The 17,842-nt window shown below is 35.9% G+C and overlaps 1 protein-coding gene and 1 pseudogene across 3 annotated transcripts in view; one reads left to right on the forward strand and one right to left on the reverse strand.

Moving 5' to 3' along the window:
* Positions 1 to 984: 984 nt before the first annotated feature.
* Positions 985 to 1,122, reverse strand: LOC117287087 (annotated as a pseudogene).
* A 12,860-nt stretch (positions 1,123 to 13,982) lies between these two features.
* Positions 13,983 to 17,842, forward strand: part of Jmjd1c (jumonji domain containing 1C) — a 220,356-nt gene continuing 216,496 nt past the window's right edge. For 2 of the 3 annotated variants that reach the window (XM_010641080.3, XM_010641081.3), the window contains exon 1: positions 13,983 to 14,465. In XM_010641080.3, coding sequence (XP_010639382.1) covers positions 14,298 to 14,465 — 168 coding nt within the window. In that variant the 5' untranslated portion in view covers positions 13,983 to 14,297. The remainder of the gene's footprint in view (positions 14,466 to 17,842) is intronic. The other variant, XM_019210139.2, reaches the window with a different exon arrangement.

A 17,842-nucleotide genomic window follows, 5' to 3' on the forward strand; every position in this document is an offset into this window, starting at 1 on the left:
ACACACACACACACACACACACACGCACACACACACACATGTGGTGGAGAAAAGCAAGACTCTTATAGACATTAAGACCAAAAAGAATTTTTTCTAATGGTGTTTTTGAGGAAACAGTATTGTAATGTGAAAAGCATTTAAAACCACATCCCTTCAATAAACAGAATATTTTTCTGTAGTATTCCCCAAAATGACTAGTGGGATCACATTATTCTTAATTCCAGTAAGAGCAGCCCGTATCATACATCCTAGGAACTTCACACCCTGCTGTGCAGAGTTCCCCAATACAGTTTATTAGGTATCTTCTGATATGATTTGGATTCTCTCCTCTCCCCTCACTTTTTCTCCTCAGTAAGTAAGTAGTACTATATGATACAAAAGAGAGAGGAATTTTCTTGTAATTATTCCTATGGATCAAGATTTTGTTGAACTCATTTTGTAGTTTTTATCTCAAATATAGTATCTGTTTTATAATATAAAATATTATATTAAAACAAGGATTTAAAATATCATAGGGCTGGGGATTTAGCTCAGCGGTTCGGTGGCCTGCTTCCCAAGCCCAAGGACCTGATTTCGATCCCCGGTACCAAAAAAAAAAAAAAAAAAAAAAAATCATGATCATCCATTCCCATACAAATTCTGATACCAGCTCTTTTTCTAAGTTTGGGAGTACAGTGATATCTCAGTTGTGAAATGGCTCCAAGCTTGAACTTTGTACTGCTTGAAGAGCAAAGTTAAAAAAAAAAAAATCTGCTCATTGTTCGTAACTTTAGTCGAACCAAAAATCTGACTTAACAAAACCTAAATGGGCCAAGGGTGAGTCACACACTGAGTCTCATGGACACAAAGGAATGACACTTTAGTCTCAGCGCAGCTCTTGCCCAGACAACATAGTGCTTATATTAATGTGTTAAAACATACATCACTGTGCTTTTTTGTGTGTGATTTGCATGAAATATTATAACTGTGGCTCCAAAGAAAACTAATGATACTAGCAGCAAAGCTAAGTGAAAAGCTGTGAGAGCCATGTTAGAGTTAAAGAGAGAAATCATTGTAAAATTTGTTAAAGTCCTGGAACAGTGAAATTTACACTTGATCTTAGCCAAAAGGCCGAGAAGCGATAGGAACAGTGAAATTTATAAGTGTAATTTTGGGCTTTTCTTTATTTGGTTTTTCACTCTTAAGGAAAAGAAATGCTCAATTTGCCAATTTTTTGGTGTTCAAACACAAACTTGAAACAAATTCAAAAACCAAGGTATCACAGTAATCAGATGGAACAAATGTCTCCTATTGACAGTTCTCCATAATAATAATCATTTAGTCTGGAGCATTTTCTAGGTATTAGGCAGCAGTACATTTGAGATATTTCTTTTTCCCTTTTTTTGGAGATATTTCTTAGCAGTTGTCTGAAATACAGTTCTGTCATCAGTTAGATCTGTACCATTATGGAGTGAAACTTTGCAAAGTTTCACATTCCTTTGTAAAAATTGAAATGCCTCACAAGAACTGGATATTTTCTCTAATTTCATATGAGCTCAAGGAGTACCCAAGGATAAAGACAAGGCACTAAAAGAGATTTAAAAATTCTTTCATATTAGTTTGTATTGCTTTGTAAAAAAATTGCTTCAAATTTAGCACTTTAAAACAACTCAGATTTGTTGTTACAGTTTTCATGGATGGGAGTCTGGGTACAGTTTAGGTGAGACCTCTGCTGAGTGTAAATCAAAGTATCGTCTAGGGCTGGTGTTTCACTTGAAGCTCAAAGTTAACATGATTATTTGCTGAATTAATTTTCTTCTAGTGATAGAACTCATGCAACCTTGCCTTTCCAAGATGATCAGGACAATCTCAGTCCTCTAGACCCTCTTTTTTTAAAGTACTCATCTAGGAATTAGGGAGACCCACTGAACATGATTTCCTTTTGGTTAATTTAAGATCACCCAATTAGGGACCTTAATTATATTTGCAAAATCTTCTCACCTTTACCATATACATATATAAAATACAAACCATGGTGATAGCCCATCGCCTTTGCCATATGTTGTTGGTTATAAGTGCCACCTGCATTGAAGAAGAGAGAATTATATAAAAGGGTGGGTCACTGGGGGTATTTCACCAATTATCTCTTCTATCCTGCAATGCCAATTCCCACCACTACAACCCCCAAGATATTTTAAAACAAATTGATATTTCTTTTCACCCATAAACAGTAAAGAATACATTGGGGCCAAAGACTTTTCTATAAATTGACAGTACAGTGTCATTAGTAATTACGCATACTAGTATTACAGTATCACCCTATTTTTTAAAAATCTTAATTTTATTTGCTAATAACATTTGAAGCAGAAGAGAAAAAAATAGCTAACACATGTCCTGCCAGCCAGTGAATCAAAATATTTTCCTTTGGCTGTTTATCCGTAATTTTTACAGGTCCCTATAGTACAGAGACACAATTCTCTGTTGAACTTTTTTCACTTAGCAAAGGCCTTTGTCCTGTTGTTTGCATAAGCTTTACATTTGCCTACCCATACCCACCCCCCAGAACTGGGGATTGAACCCTGGGCCTTCTTGCTGAGCTACATCCCAGCTGCCGTCATCGTCATCATCATCATCAATTTTGAGGTGAAGTCTTGCCAGATCACCAAGTTGCACAGGCTGGACTTGAAGTCTCCCAGAGTGCCAAGATTACAGGGTGTGTACTATTGTGGCTGAGTACATTGGCCTTTTTTAAGAGATGCAGTTGCTTCAAATGAATATATCTTATATTAATTATTGTCTTATGTTAGTTGAGGTGTAATTGACAAGCAGTAAAAATAATTGTTCTTTGCACATAGTTCTACAAGTTTTGAAAAACACATTTATTTGTGTAACCACCACCGTAATCAAGGTATAGATTGTGGCTATTTGAAGATAGCTCCTTGTACCACATCCCAGACCCTGATAATGACTGATCTAGTCTGTCACAGTTTTACTTTTTATAGAATGTCATATAAATGAAATCACAGATTTTTTAACTTTTGAATTTGGCTATTTTCACTTAACATAGTGTGTTTGAGATGGTGTAGTAAGGGTGTAGAATGACCCCAAAAAGGGTTTGGCTCTTGTCTAGCTTCTGGGAGGTAACCTCTAAGTTCTGGGAGTATCCTTGCCTGCTAAGTCTGTTCACTTTGGGGCCTGGGGCTACCACAAGTTGTCTGTACAAGTAGTATTAATGTTGAAGGCTTTGGGTCTTGTAGTTATTCCTGGATCTCTGGAGAGACAGAAGACTAAGAATACCCATATAGATGGCCTTGTGTATGTTCAGACCCCCTCTTCCCAATAACAACCTTGAATACTAAGCCTCAGGTGAGCTTTCATGGTTACCAATACTCTTGTATGTCGTTATGTTACTGGCAGAAATAAGCACTGTTAGTATGACTCCACCAGGAATAGACAAAGGGAAGCCTGGTGTTTCTAGGACCCTGCCCTTTGGCCTTCTCTTTGCTGATTTTAAATCATTTTGCTGTAATAAACTATGACCATCAGTTAAAATATCGTTGGAGGTTTGTGAGTCCTTCTTGTGAGTAGTTAAACTTGAAGATAGCCATAGGGGCCCCCTGAACTGCAGAGGTCTATCTGTATTGTTGCGTAATCTTTTTTTTTTTTTTTTTTTTTTTTTTTTTTTGAGACAGCATCTCACTATGTAGTTGAGACTGACCTGGAACTCACTATGTAACCCAGGCTTGGCTCGAACTCACAGCGATCCTCCTGCCTCAGCCTCCCAAGTGCTGAGATTACAGATGTGCGCCACCATGCCCAGCACATAATGTTTTTATTGTTGAATATCATTCTATAGTATGACTGTTCCCAGCTGAGGGACATAGTTTACAGTTTTTAGCTTTTGAAAGTTACAAACAAAATTGCTGCATACATTTGGGTACAGGTTTTTATGTGAATATTCATTTGAGTAAATATTCATTCATTCATTCATTCATTCATTCATTTATTGGTACCAGGGATCGAACTCCAGTCTTTGCACTTGCAAGGCAGGAAGCGGAACCGCTGAGCCCTGAGTAAATATTTTAAATGGGATTGCTGGATCATGTGAAAAGTATAAGTTTAACTGTATTAGAAGCAGTGAGACATAAAATAGCTGTTACTACCAGCCCTTACTGTATGAGAGTTGCTTGCTCCTATTTTGGCAATGTTAGATCTTTTTTTCTTTCTTTCATACCACCCCCCTTTTTTTTTTTTAACATTTTAGCTATCTAGTAGGTGTGTGATCTCCTTGGTTTAAATTTGCATTTCCTTTATAATTGACCTTGAATGCCTTTTTAAATTTTTATTTGCCATTTATTTCTCATAACTTATTTGTTCAGATCTTTTGCTCCACTAAAAATGTTGGATTTTCTTCTTTATTGCAGAGTTTTGAAAGTTCTTTAAATTCTAGACACCAGTCAGGTTTGTGGCACAAGCATGTAATCTTAGCAGTCTGGGAGACTGAGAACAGGTGGATCACAAGTTGAAACAGACTGGATGAGTTAAGACCCTGTTTTAAAAAAGCGGGTGGGGTAGGGATGTACTTCAGTGAACAGGGTCTGGGTTTGATCGCCAATACTGACTTTGAAAAATATTATATTTACTAATTTTTGATAAATACTTCAAAAATTTTTGCCTTTGTGACCTTGGGAGAGCTGAACCTCATAATTTCAACTATGTTTAATTCCTAATTTTATTAATCATGTTTTTTATTTTGTAGCTAAGAAAATTTTGCCTAACCTAATGTCTTCTAAAAGTTTTTTATCTTTATATTTTGCATTGAGTTCTGTGATTGATTTGGAGTTTTCAGTATAAGGAGTATGCTATGGATTAGATTCTTCTTTGGGTATGTGGATGAGTATCTTATCATTTGTTGAAGAGATTATCCTTTCCTCCAGTGAATTGCATTTGTACCTTTGCTAAAAAATCATTTGACCATATAAATATGATTGTATTTCTGAGCTCTTTATTTTCTACTTATCTATGTACCTATTCTTTTGTCAGTATCATACTCTATTTTGTCATGATAAGATTTGATACAAAAGTATGACTCTTCCAATTTTTTTCTTTTCAAAATTTGGCTATTTCACCTTCTTTTCCTCACTATATTTGATTTTAGAATCACTTTGTCAGCGTCACCAAAAATTTTATATTTTATTTTGATAGAGATTGCTTTGAAGTTGTAGATCAATTTGGAAACATGTAATGGAGTTTTTATACTATTAAATCTTTTGACACTGCATGGTGTTTAAGTCTTATTTAGTAATATTGTAGTTTTAAGCATAGAGATTTTGCACATACTTTGTTATTTTATACTTTTTTGTATGTGTGGTACTATAAGTAGCATTATTTTAAAATTTGGATTTCCAGTTTTGTTCAAACATTATAATTTAATTGATATTTGAATATTGTTTTTAAATCCTGCAACCTTGCTAAATAGTTCTGTGACCTGTTTTGAAGATGTTTGTGATTCTCTACATAGATAATCATAACTGTCTCAATGTTTGCTGGTTCTTTTCTGCTTGTTCTTTGCTTTTTCTAACTCCTCTTGGGCTTAATGAATACGTTTTGTGATTCCCCTTTATTTTTTGTTTGGCCTGTTATTTATGCATTAGGTGGGAACTGACCGTTGGGAAGTTTTGTATCTGTGTTTTTAGTCCACAGTTAATGATTGAGTCTTACTTGCCCGTCTTATTTTAGAAAGGATTTCTCTGTTCTTTTGTTACTTTTCTAGTATAGAGCACTGTTACTTTTTATTGAAAAATAGATTTGTAATGGTGGGCACAGGGCCTTCTTTTTTTCCCAGGCCAGTGTATTTTATACAGGCTCTGTTTTCCTCTATTCTTTATATTCTTGTCCTCCAGTAGAAAACCTCTGTTGTTTTGACTCCAGAATATCTTCCTGTCCTTTCCTCACAGGTAGATATTATTGTCTCATTTTGAGGGAATTTCCTAAGAAGTGTTTTCATGCTCAATTTTGAAACTAATGTACTTTATATAATCAAAGATATATTATGCTGGTATAACCATCACTCATATCAAGATATAGGACATTTAATACAACTTTGCAGTCAGGACTATCCATCCCTTGGTGTAAACATTACTCTGACTTCGGTCAGCATCTGTTGAATTACTATAATTTGTTCATTTAATCACTCATCACATTTACTCATTTTTTTCCCTCATTTTTGTTTGCTTTTAATCCCTACTGAATAGGCTGAATACATTATTCGTTATTTTTTCATTGTCTTCTCTTTGATTATATTTTGCTACATTAAAAAAAATTGTTTCATCTGTGTGTGTTGACATGTCTAATCCCAGCACTGGGGAGGTTGAGGCAGAAAGACTGAGTTTGAGGCCAGCCTGAGCTACCTAGAGAATTCCTGGCTAACATGGACTATGTGGTTAGACCTTGTCTTAAAAACAATTTTTATTCCATTCTTATTTTCTGATACATTTTCCACAGGATTCAGATATGATTAAGTCTTCTTTCATCTGAAAACATTCTTCTTCTTGTTGCTTCCTTCTCATGCACACTGGAATTCTTGTTGCCCATGGCTAGTGAGGAAAGGCTCTCAGCAGTTGACTGCCCAAAGTCCATACTACACTTAAAATTTCTATAACTCTTACCTTTTCTCTAAGGATGATTTCTAAGGAGTAGAACTACTTAATTAAAGGGTTTGATTTGTTTGTCTATCATTAGTCAAAACAGATTGCTTCCCAGAAATTTGTTAACAAATTTATATTACCACTACTACTACGAAAAAGTACACATTCTTTTCACTATATCCTTGCCAATACTTGGTATTTTTCTTTTTTCCATCTTTATTAATTTCTTAGAAATTGTTATAGCTGTTTTGTATTTATTTTGTAATTAAGCAAGAATACATTAATAGATTTGTTTTTAATTATAAAAATTGGAATTATGAAACTATTAGAAAATAATGGAATATTTGCATGGAGTATTTTCTAGATGTGATATAAGGCTGCAAAACAAAGATATGTAATGATATGAGATTTTAAAGTTTGTGACTATTAAAAAATTGAAAGGTGAGGCAAAGAAGCATTTATGTATATTTAGATATAAAAGCAAATGGAACAGTTGACTCTCAAGATAATTTTTGTCATTATAAAAGTTAAAAAGGGCCTTGTAGATGCTATAGATAGGCAAGCAAGACTGTAAAGGCATGCAAAGTTAAAAATTTAAGTTATTTGCAAAGTTTAGAAGTTATTTGTAGTCTAGAGTAACAGAAAAGTACTTCCATCCATTTCATGTTAGTTTTGACAGTATTTGTAAATTTGATAGTTTTATGACCAAACTTGAGCAAAGAAGCAGATTCACAATGATGTTTAAAGATCAGTGTTTACTTGGGAAGTTCTTTGGTCTGTATATCTTCTGTTAGACCTTTGAGAGAACAAATCTTGAAACTTTCTGGCTAAAAATAATTGCTTTTGCTAAATAGGGTTTTTTGGTCAGTGTTTTGAACATTTTTGGGATGTGAATTTGCCACACAACAGGAAAATATACATTGCTTCTTGCTGAATCACATGGAAGCCTTAGAAGCAAACTTTTAGAAACTGTAAAAGATTATGTCATCTTGTACATTTTATAAGTGATGCCTAGAGGAGAAATGTGGTTTACTCAAGGTATTCAGTAATTAGTGGCAAAGTAATCTAGATATTCTTGATTCTTACCCTTTCAATTATGTGACTTAATTTCTAACTTGCTGCAGTATACTGAGGTCATACACTTTAAAACACTTTTTTGTTTCCTTGACTGTACTGGAAATTGAACCTGGGGCCTCGTGCATAAGCAAGTGCTCTACCACTGAGCTACTTCCTCAGTCATTAAAGCATCTATTTGTAAAATACCCTTGCATCAGATTTGACCTGTCTCTCTCTCTCTCTCCCTCTCCCTCTCTCTCTCCCTCTTTCCCCCTCTCTCTCTACCGGAGATTGAACTCAGGTCCTTTTGCTTGAGAGGCAGATGGTGGAATCACTGAGCTAAATCCCTAGTCCAATGACTACTTTTTCTAAGTGGCATATTTTGTTAAAAATGTTGTTGGTTAGCCTTCTGGGTACAGTATTTCCATGTTACCATTTAATCTTAGATAATATAAAAACATACTCTGGAATATAGTACACAATGTTTGGGGGGATGTTAGTCTTTTTTGGAGGTTTGATTTTCATTATGTTTCAGTTGTGAGTTTTTAAATGAAATGTAGGTTTCCAAGTACTGAGCTTCATGCTCGCTTCAGAAGCACTTATACGTGAACACAAGCTTTGTACTGTTTTATACACTCTTTAATTGAATAAATAAATTATCTGTAGTAGCGGAGCACATGTAGAGCCAGAAGACAATGCTTTTCCTTTATATAGACTAATTTATTTTTATTACATATTTATGTTTTGTAGTAGGTTATAAATCTTATTATATGTAATCATGTGGGTTCTTTAGAATGTGGTGAGGAAAGGAATGATGAAAGATTCCCCATATTTCATTTCTAGGTTTTCTTTTGTTTTGGTTTTGTTTCTCTGAAACCAGATGCCATTAATTTGAGAAGTATACCTCAGAGCTGTATGTTCTTGAAATAAAATGCCTTAATTGTGCAATATGTAGTTTGATGTGTGAGGAACATCAATGGAGTAAAGTTAACAAGAAATGTTCAATATTGCTGTTTAGTGTATATTTTACTTTGGTCTTTTATATTTTGTTTGATACGAATTTAGTACTTTTGCTTAAAGAACTTTCATGGATATGAATAGAACTACTCTTAGGGGAGTTTTAACTCTGTTGCCATTTCCTGTAGTATCTTGAAAGCTTGTTTGCCCAACAGGAATAGTCTCTTGTCCTCAAGCTGTAACCAGCCCCTTGGTGGGGGGGATAGTTTAGAAGAGAAAAGGTTTGTTTTGGCTCATGGTTTCAGAGGTTTCACTCTGTGGCCCCCTGCCTCTGTTGCTCCTGAGCATGTGGTGAGGCAGAATATCATCCTAGGAAGCATGTGATGAAACAAAGCAGCTCAATTCAGGGCAGATGTGGGCATAGTGAAAGAGAGCATGTGCTATGTGGTTTCCTCCTGCTGTTTTCACTCCTTTGAGGCCACCAGCCTATAGGATAATGCTTCCTAAATGGAAGGTAGGCCTCTGCCCTCGTTTTGCTGTTCCATGCCTGGAAGCAGTCTCACATACATACATAAAAGAGTGATTTACTTATTTCGTAGGTGTTTCTCAACCCAATCCGTTAACAACCAAGATTAACCATTACAGAACCTAACCTGTTTTCTACATGTAAACTTGATTGAACATATTTTAATGGTAGTTAGTAGTCTGAGCATATATGAGAGGGGTGATGAGCAGAGAGTGCCGTAGGACAAACAGGAAAGAACCTTATTTTCTAAACAGCAAATTTTCTATTTCTTTGCTTGTAGTTTCTCACTCAGCATATTAGGAATTTTCCAAAACTGTGCATTTTAAGTATCAAATGTTTTATCATTAAAGAGTCCAGTTTAACTCCTCGTTTAATAGAAAAAATATTGTTGAAGTGGTAGGTTCCTGTGCAACCAGAATTTAAATGGAAACTGGATTGAATTAGAAAGCCCAATAAAAAGCGTTCTTTTTTCTCTTTGTGCTTCCACATGGCATCAGAAAGACAGACAATTGTTCCATCAAGGACATTTAAACTTCTCTTTAGAAGTCTAAAAAGAGACTAGTGTTTTGGATATACACTCAGAGGATCATTTTTTGATTTGTATTAAATTGGTAGTTTGGTAACAAAATGAGTATTTTTCTTATAAATTGTACCTTTTCCTACATCTGTTCTTTAGAAATTTCTCTTGGAACAACCTTGATTTTTCTGCTGAAGCATAAGTTTTTGAAGGTTTTAACATTGTACTTCTGTGATGAAATGAGGTAATGTATGACACTATTAGGAAGGCAGTGAGTAACCCTGTAGAAGTAATTAGAAGTGCTATTCTTTTTTTTTTTTTTTTTTTTTTTTTTTTTTTTTGGTACTGGGGATCAAACTCGGGTCCTTGTGCTTGTAAGGCAGGCGCCAGAACCACTGAGCTAAATCCACAGCCCAGAAGTGTTACTCTTGACTCTTAATTACAGATTCTACATCTTTCCTTGTTGAGTTGAATTAAGAAAAGTGGAACTAAACTTTTTTTGGTTTTGTTTTGCAAATTAGGTGACTATAGAAAACTCAATTAAATTTTTGTTTTGTTTTGTGGTACTTGGGATTGAATTTGGGTCCTTACACTTGTGAGGCAGGAGGTGGAACCACTGAGCTAAATCCCCAGCAAGAAAAATGTATTTTGCTATATTTCATTTATTCAATAACATTCTCTTAGCAAGTCTTAGTAGATAAACTACATACATTGTCCTTGTCTTTATGGAGCTTATATTCTCAAATATAAAATAATCAGTTTTATATTAGGAGTAAATACAGTTGTATGTACTAAAAGTACAACATGTTTTGAAAATCTGTAATTGGGCAATTTGACTTAGTTTTGGAACCAGGAATGGCTTCCTTGAGGTACTCACATTTGGATTTGTGATAAATGTGATTGAGGAAATCATTTAAAATAATTGCTTAGTGAAATACCTAAATATGAATTATTAAAATGTAATAATAAACATAAATTTATATTCCATTTTATTCTTGGTCTTCTACTTGAATAATTTGGGTGAAACTTGGTTTTCCTTTCATTTTAATATGACGTCCACCATTCCTAGATGGAATTATATAGTCTAGGACTTTACCAACTTGAATCTAGTCTTAGTCTTGAAATTGACAGCCTCTTGAGTTATAATGTATTTGAAAGTATTTGTTAAGATGCATTAAATTTATCTTGTATACCATTCTGTTGACACTCCCTTAAGTAAATAAAGTAAAACATATCTATAGCCTCTTTCCAGATAAACTATGAGCTTCTTAAGGACAAAGGCTCTATCTCCTGAACCCTGTAGGATGTGAGACACATGTAAGTTCTAAACAAATGTTGAGCAAATCAATTACGAATAATCTGTGTTAGTTAATAAAGAAGAAGTAATTTGGTGACTGGCCTTCATGTTTCTGTTGATCATTTTTGTTATCACAAGGTCTGCTTTTGGAAATATGTTCCTTAATGTGGATTTTTAGGCAAGTTATTAAATTCTCTACACCTCATTTTCTTCTTAAAGTGAGATTATGTGTGTAAAATACTTAACATAGTGTCTGACACATAGTAAATGTTCCATAAGTGGTGGCTAATATTACAAGAATCGTGTGTTTGACTTCTTATCTGTTTCTGTTTTTCTGTAAGTTTAGATTTCTGTAGTGGCACAAACAACTAATACACGTGAGGGTAGATGATTGACCTTTTCTGTGATTATATCAAATCTAAAAGTGGGAAACGTGTGACTTAATAGGTTGTTTACTTAATGAACTACTGATCAATGATAAGTGATTATTGCAGTAAGTATTTTGCTTCTTTATAAGTCAGTTTTAAAAAGTCTATGAATAATTTTTTTAATTTTAAAAATGAAATCTCATGTACATCTTATGTAGAGTATACAAACAGACATTGGCACATTTTAGATATACATAGTCATAAACATATTTAATGGACACATTTCTGTGTGGGGATGGAAATCTATGTTTTTAATTTTTCAACCCCTCTGAGTAAAATTATTAAAATTCTCTGTCATTCTTGTTTTCTCTGTTTTTAAAGTATGCTTTTCCTTCATTGATTAGCACTGGCATATGAACATCCTAATGAAAGTAAAGAATGTAAGGAAATTCATTGACTATAGACAGATATTTTAAATTTTCAAATCTGACCTTAAAATTTATTTTAATTTCACTTACAAAATTGTTTTGTAATATAATACACTGCCCCTGAAATAAAGTATACCTAAAAAATGCATTCATGTTTTTCCAAGAGCAAAATATCCACGAATTAGTACTATAAACCCTAGGTTTTGCCAGTAGGCAAAGAATTCATAAAATAGAATTTGAAGTTTATTTTTAAGCAAATACTCACTTTTCCTTTGCAGTCCTGGAGATTTGAACCAAGTGTCCTGAGCCTATTAGGCAAGTACTCTACCACGAGTTATAACCCCAGCCCCAGAATATAAGATATTGGATTCAAAATATGGGTGATATATGGCCTTCTAAAAAAAGTCTTGTTTCTGCAATTGAACTATTTTGATTTGTTGGGTTTACATGCTTCTCAGGACTTAACAAGGATGGAATTCATTGTATAGTGGGAGCCCCTAGGGCCCCAGTTTAGAGGAGTTTGCTAAAAAATTGAAAATACTGGCAGTTTTATCAAACTCTGGTAACCCATACTCTTATCATTTAGTGAATAGGATTTATGTAATTTGCATGTCTTAGATGACTTTATGCGTATTTTTTCCAGTTGCTTTTGGACTATCATTGATAATTATACAATTTCTGTCATAATAATTGTGACATGCCCAAGGTTACAAAGCAGATTTTCGAGGATTGGTACCTAAATGTCCTTACTCTTTTCTTTACACATGCTAGGATATTTTACTGGCTTATTAATCTAAGTTGAGATTTTAGAAATCTTAGTCTGTTTATTAAATATTTGACAGTGTATATAGGAATTGGACTAGGAAGTAAAATTGCCCAAGTAAAATAAAAAATTTCTCCCAACTTGCCAGTAGGCATTTTTTGATACAATTTATCTGTGTATATGTATTTACAGTTCTACTTTTGCTCTTTAGCAGAATTAGACTGTTGATTAAAATTCATCTTGCTTGTAATTTTTATTTTTTTTAAAAACCTATTAGCCATGACCAGTTTTTTTCCATTTCAAAACACTTCAGTTTGGGAGTTCTAGAGAAAGCAGATAAAAGCCATGTTTGGATTACTTTTGTAAAGTCTCTTTAGATAACTTTTTTTTTTTTTTTTTTTTTTTTTTTTTAGTAGAGGTTTAGGAAAATCTCTAAGAAAGCCTAAAATTCAGAATAAATTTTTATTGAACGAGATGAATTTCTGAATTGGATTATAATAATGACACTGGAAAACCATAACTGGGATTTAAAGACCTACTTTAAGAGAGCACTTAGGAACTGGTATGCCTGTAATGGAACTGCTGACTGAGATTTCTGTAAGGGAGATTTATTTGCAAGTACCGAAATGAAGAGTACTCAGAGGAGTAGAGGAGTTGCAAGTTGTAAATCTGTATGTGTATGGGTTGCAAAGCCCTGTTATGATTGGACCGGAAGTAAATATGATTTGTTTTTCAACTATGGTTGGCTAAGATCTTTTTCTTTTTGTATTTTGAAATATCTGAATCTGGAATCTTTTCCTTGTTTTTATTATCTGACCAGTGTGTGTCAAACTACATACTAGTACTAAAAGTACTCAGATTGGTGGAGACAGTTTGTAAAATTTAAGCACGCTGATAAAAAGCCCTGCAGACCATTCAGCGTTCTTGCAACAAAGCAGCGGGAGAGGTGTAAATCTTCAAATAGTTCAAACATAAAATTAGTTCTCTGCAATTGTGTAGAATGCATGACACATTTTTTTTTCAGTTTCTTTTTAAATCGCAGACTGTTTTTCTTTGAGGTCTGTGAGTTTAGTTTTAAGTAGGAAGTTATGCCTGCTTTGCTGCTGGGATTGCAGGACTGTTAATTCAGGATAATCTAGCCTTGTGTCCCAGAAAATAGCGCTCTGGAGATGAGTTGTCTAACCTGGAGTTTATTTTTGATCCATGGTGCACAGCGCACATCTCACTTTCTCCTCATCCCACCTCTGAACAAGCAACCACAGCTATACATGCTTTTCCTAGTGCTAAGAGGAACCCTCCCTCCCGCGTCTCTATGCTCGGAGCGGAGGGCGCCGCAGCCCGGGTACTACTTTGTCTGTGGTGGTTCCGCTGACCCTCGCGCGACTGCCTTGCCCGCTCCGCGGAAGGAGACGCGGCTGCAGCCGTCAGTGGGGGGGTAGGCGCAGTAGTCCAGTCGCTGCGCTGTGGCGGCTGCGGCTGGGGCTACCTCGGGCCTCTGGACTGCCAAATAGGAATTTCTGTCAGTTTGTGGAGCTGCAGCCTAAGCTGCAAGTCTGGGAGACTAGGAAGTGTTGGTGACGGCGAGGGGCTGAGGTCGCTGTGCCCTTTGAGCCTCCGGTGCGCTCCTGGAGTCTGCTCCTTTTCGCTCGCGGGACCGCCACCTCCTTCCTCCCGGTCTCCTTTCCTCAGCATGAGCGGCCGGTAGGAACGGGTCTCTGGTCACTCAGCCGAGAAGGCAGCCGCCGTGGTAACCCCTGGGATGGCGGTGGAGACTCGGCCCGAGCTGGTCGGGAAGCGGTTCCTGTGTTTGGCAGTCGGCGACGAGGCGCGTCCCGAGCTCGGGGAGAGCGGACGCTGCCTGCGGAGCTGGCGAGCGGGGGTCATCCGAGCCGTGTCACACCGGGACAGCCGCCATCCGGACCTGGCGGTAAGGGAGCGGGCGTCCCCAGTCTCAGGCAGCAGCGGCACCTTGTTAGTCACCTCGGAACCTAGCTCAGCCCAGCTCGGTGACTGTCACGCCCCTCTTTCCAGCCTAGGTGCTTTGCCTATGTCCGTTTCCCACGTCCCTGGCTCCCTCCCCGCAAGTGGCTTCCGTGGCGGGCTGTGTGGGACAGGATTCCCGTGACCCCCCCACAGCCATCGGCCCGTCCTGGCTAGTTGTGGTCCAGGAGAGGTCGCGGGGCCAGAGACCTGAGCTAAAGGCAGCCCTGCAGCCAGCACCTCCTGAGCTCTCTGGCAGGCGGGGGCGGGCCCGCGTGGAGGAAGGTGGCCCGCTTCTGTGGCATCCTGTCTCCTTGCAAAGTCTTCAAGTCGCTAAGGCTAGAGATTCAAAACTTACTCCCTAATGAGTGCTGAAGTGGGGGCAGGAAACCACCTGGATTTCCTGTCCAGGGATTTCTCTTTTTGAGGCAAAGCTCGTGGCAGTGGCGGTACCCTAAATCATCCTGTACTTGGATTCTTGGCTTACTAACCGGAAACGATGAAAATGAGAGCAGTGAAAATTAATATTTTTCCTTCTTTTGTACTTTGTTAGAATCGAGTAGTGCTGTAGAGTCAGTATGTCCCTGCGTTTTTAGTATGACTTTAAAGCAAGAAATACTGTAAATTAAAATGTCAAATGCCTGGCAGTACCCTCCACCCCCGCTATATATATATAGCACTGTCAATATTTTCTTTAGTAGTGTAAGTGTGTGCACATTATTTTGAAACGGGATATGAGCTTTTGTATTCTAGGCGCATTCTCATTGGCAAACAGGATGAAAGTAAGGGATGGAATGGATACTATGCATTGACTAGGCTTCCCAAGGTTGTGTTATGAATACATAATCTATGACATTTATTCCTAGTGACTTTTGGTAAGTACCCTTTTTGCTCAAAATGTCAAATTTGTGGTTTTATCCTCTTTGTGTGTGTAAACAGGCTTCCAATTCCAAAGTCATTGTAATATTCATAAATGTACTTGACCTGTTTTAATATTTTTGTCGGAGTCTCTGTGTCAGTTCCTATTTCCATCACTGTAGTCAGTGATACGGTTTCATGTGACATGTTTAACAATGACTTGATATTGCAAAATGTGTTTTGTTAGTAGGTTTTTCTAACAGGATAGGGATAGAGGAATTTTGAAGATTTTGCTTATTTAAAAGGAGAAAAGATTCATTAAAAACATTGATCTTAATGGTTCTATGAATTGATACTTTTTAATTCAGTAAGTACTGTAATTTGTTTAAAAGGCATGAAGTGAACCCATTTCTCTTTCCGCTCTGATATGAAAATTGTCCCAGTTTTTATCTGGAATCTAGTTGGATAATAATATAACATTTTAAAATTATTTCAAGACCAATATGGAGTGATGTCTTGTGTTTTTTACAGTATTGTGCTTCAGTAGATACGTGAAAATTGAGAGAGACCATGTTAAGTTAACGAAATTTAAATGTAGTTATTTGGAAATTTAAATGATACAAAGAAGGAATTTATATACAATCCCCTCCCCACCATGGGTGAATGCAAGGCAAGGACTTTATACCTAAGCTGTAACCCTATCCTTTTAAAATTCTTTTGAGATAAGAGCTCTTTAAATTGCCCAGGCTGCCTCCAACTTGAAATCCTCCTGTCAGAGGCTCACCGCTGGGATTATAGATCATACCACCACCCTCAGATCATAAATCGTATATTGTTTTTGTAAATAGATATTAATCTGGGTATTTTAAAAATAAATTAGCTATGAATGGTGGGGATTGACTAGAAAGGACAAGGAGAAATTCTGCGAGGTGATGGAATTGTTTTGTATCTAGATTATTGGTGCCTATGTTTAGCAAAACTCATCGAATTATATAATATCTCTGCATTTCACTATATATACATTTTTCCTAAAAAAGAAAAAAATACAATGAACCATTGCCAGTTTCTCCCTCAACAGTCTTTATTTGAAAAATGAATGTACAAACTATAGTGTAATTTCAGTTTATTTTGTAACCTACAATTTCATATTAAGTTCCAAACTTTCTTACATTCACACTTCTTAAATGAGACTTGGAACAGTTTAGTGCCCACTTAATGTTATCTCTCTTTTACAAGTGTTACAAGTTAGTGCATAATAAACTTTAAAGTGCTTGATCAATTATATGAAAAACGTTAAGTAGGCTATTTTTCTGTTTTTTAAGGTTATAAATAACAAAAAGCCTGTAAATATATTAGGAATTATAGCTGTGCATAGGTGATACATGCTTCAAGAGAATAACTCAAAATCGGAGAGTGGTTTAGGGTGTCTTATAACCAGTTACTCTTATATTTAATCATATGAGAAATTACCATGTGTATTAATTTCCTGTCTCTGCTTTAACATAATTTTTGTTGGTAGTTTAAACTATACAGATCTGTTATTTTACAGTTCCATAGATTACAATTTTGACAAAGGTCTCACCAGCCTTAAATGAAGACGTGGCAAGAGTATGTTCACTGGAGAATCTGGGGGAGATTGATTTTCTTTTCTTTTCTAGCTTTTAGAAGTTGCCCACTCTCCTTGGCTTATGGCCCCTTTTTTGTATCTTAAAAGTCAGTCAGATTTTATCATACTCCCTAGTCATCTCCTGATTTCCTTCTACTTCTCTTTTCTAATTTTAAGTGTCCTTTTGATTAATTGGACACACTGATAATCCAAGATAAACTGACCATTTATTGATTAATATAACATATCCACAGTTTCTGTGGATGAGGGCATGGATACCATTGAGTTGACATTGTTCTGCTTACCACATCATGGTAGTAAATAGACTCTTGTACAATATGAATATATTTAGATTTTTTTCCCTGGTATAACATTTTATTATCTTTATTTCCTTCTGATTTGAACTTGTATAGTTTGATACAGATAAAATAAGGTTAAAGTTGTCCTATTTCATGTGAGGAATTTTGTGATATTACTTATCTCTTAAGTAATGGGTTTAATTGGTAGAATTTTTACTAGATTGGGCAATTTCACATGCTTTGGTGACAACTTTTTAAAAGATGGCCTAACAGCCTTCCATGTTGTATATATTGGAACTGTATCAACCAACAAATAATCTTAACCTTTTTTATGCAGGAAGACCAAGTTTTTGAAATTAAGACAGGTACTGTGTACATCAGGAGCATTCTATATGTTGTTTTTTTAATCCTCATTTGGAAAAAATTTTGTTTTGGCATACATTTTGAACCTTACACCAGTCTACTTCTTAAAGAACTTTATAAGAAAATTGATAACATTTTGAAAAGATAAAGATATCATTCAGTGACTAATAATATGCCAGTGAAATAGCAAAAACTGAT

This window comes from Fukomys damarensis, unplaced genomic scaffold (genome assembly GCF_012274545.1).
Source record: "Fukomys damarensis isolate Sample0158 unplaced genomic scaffold, DMR_v1.0_HiC HiC_scaffold_20, whole genome shotgun sequence".
NCBI lineage: Eukaryota > Metazoa > Chordata > Mammalia > Rodentia > Bathyergidae > Fukomys > Fukomys damarensis.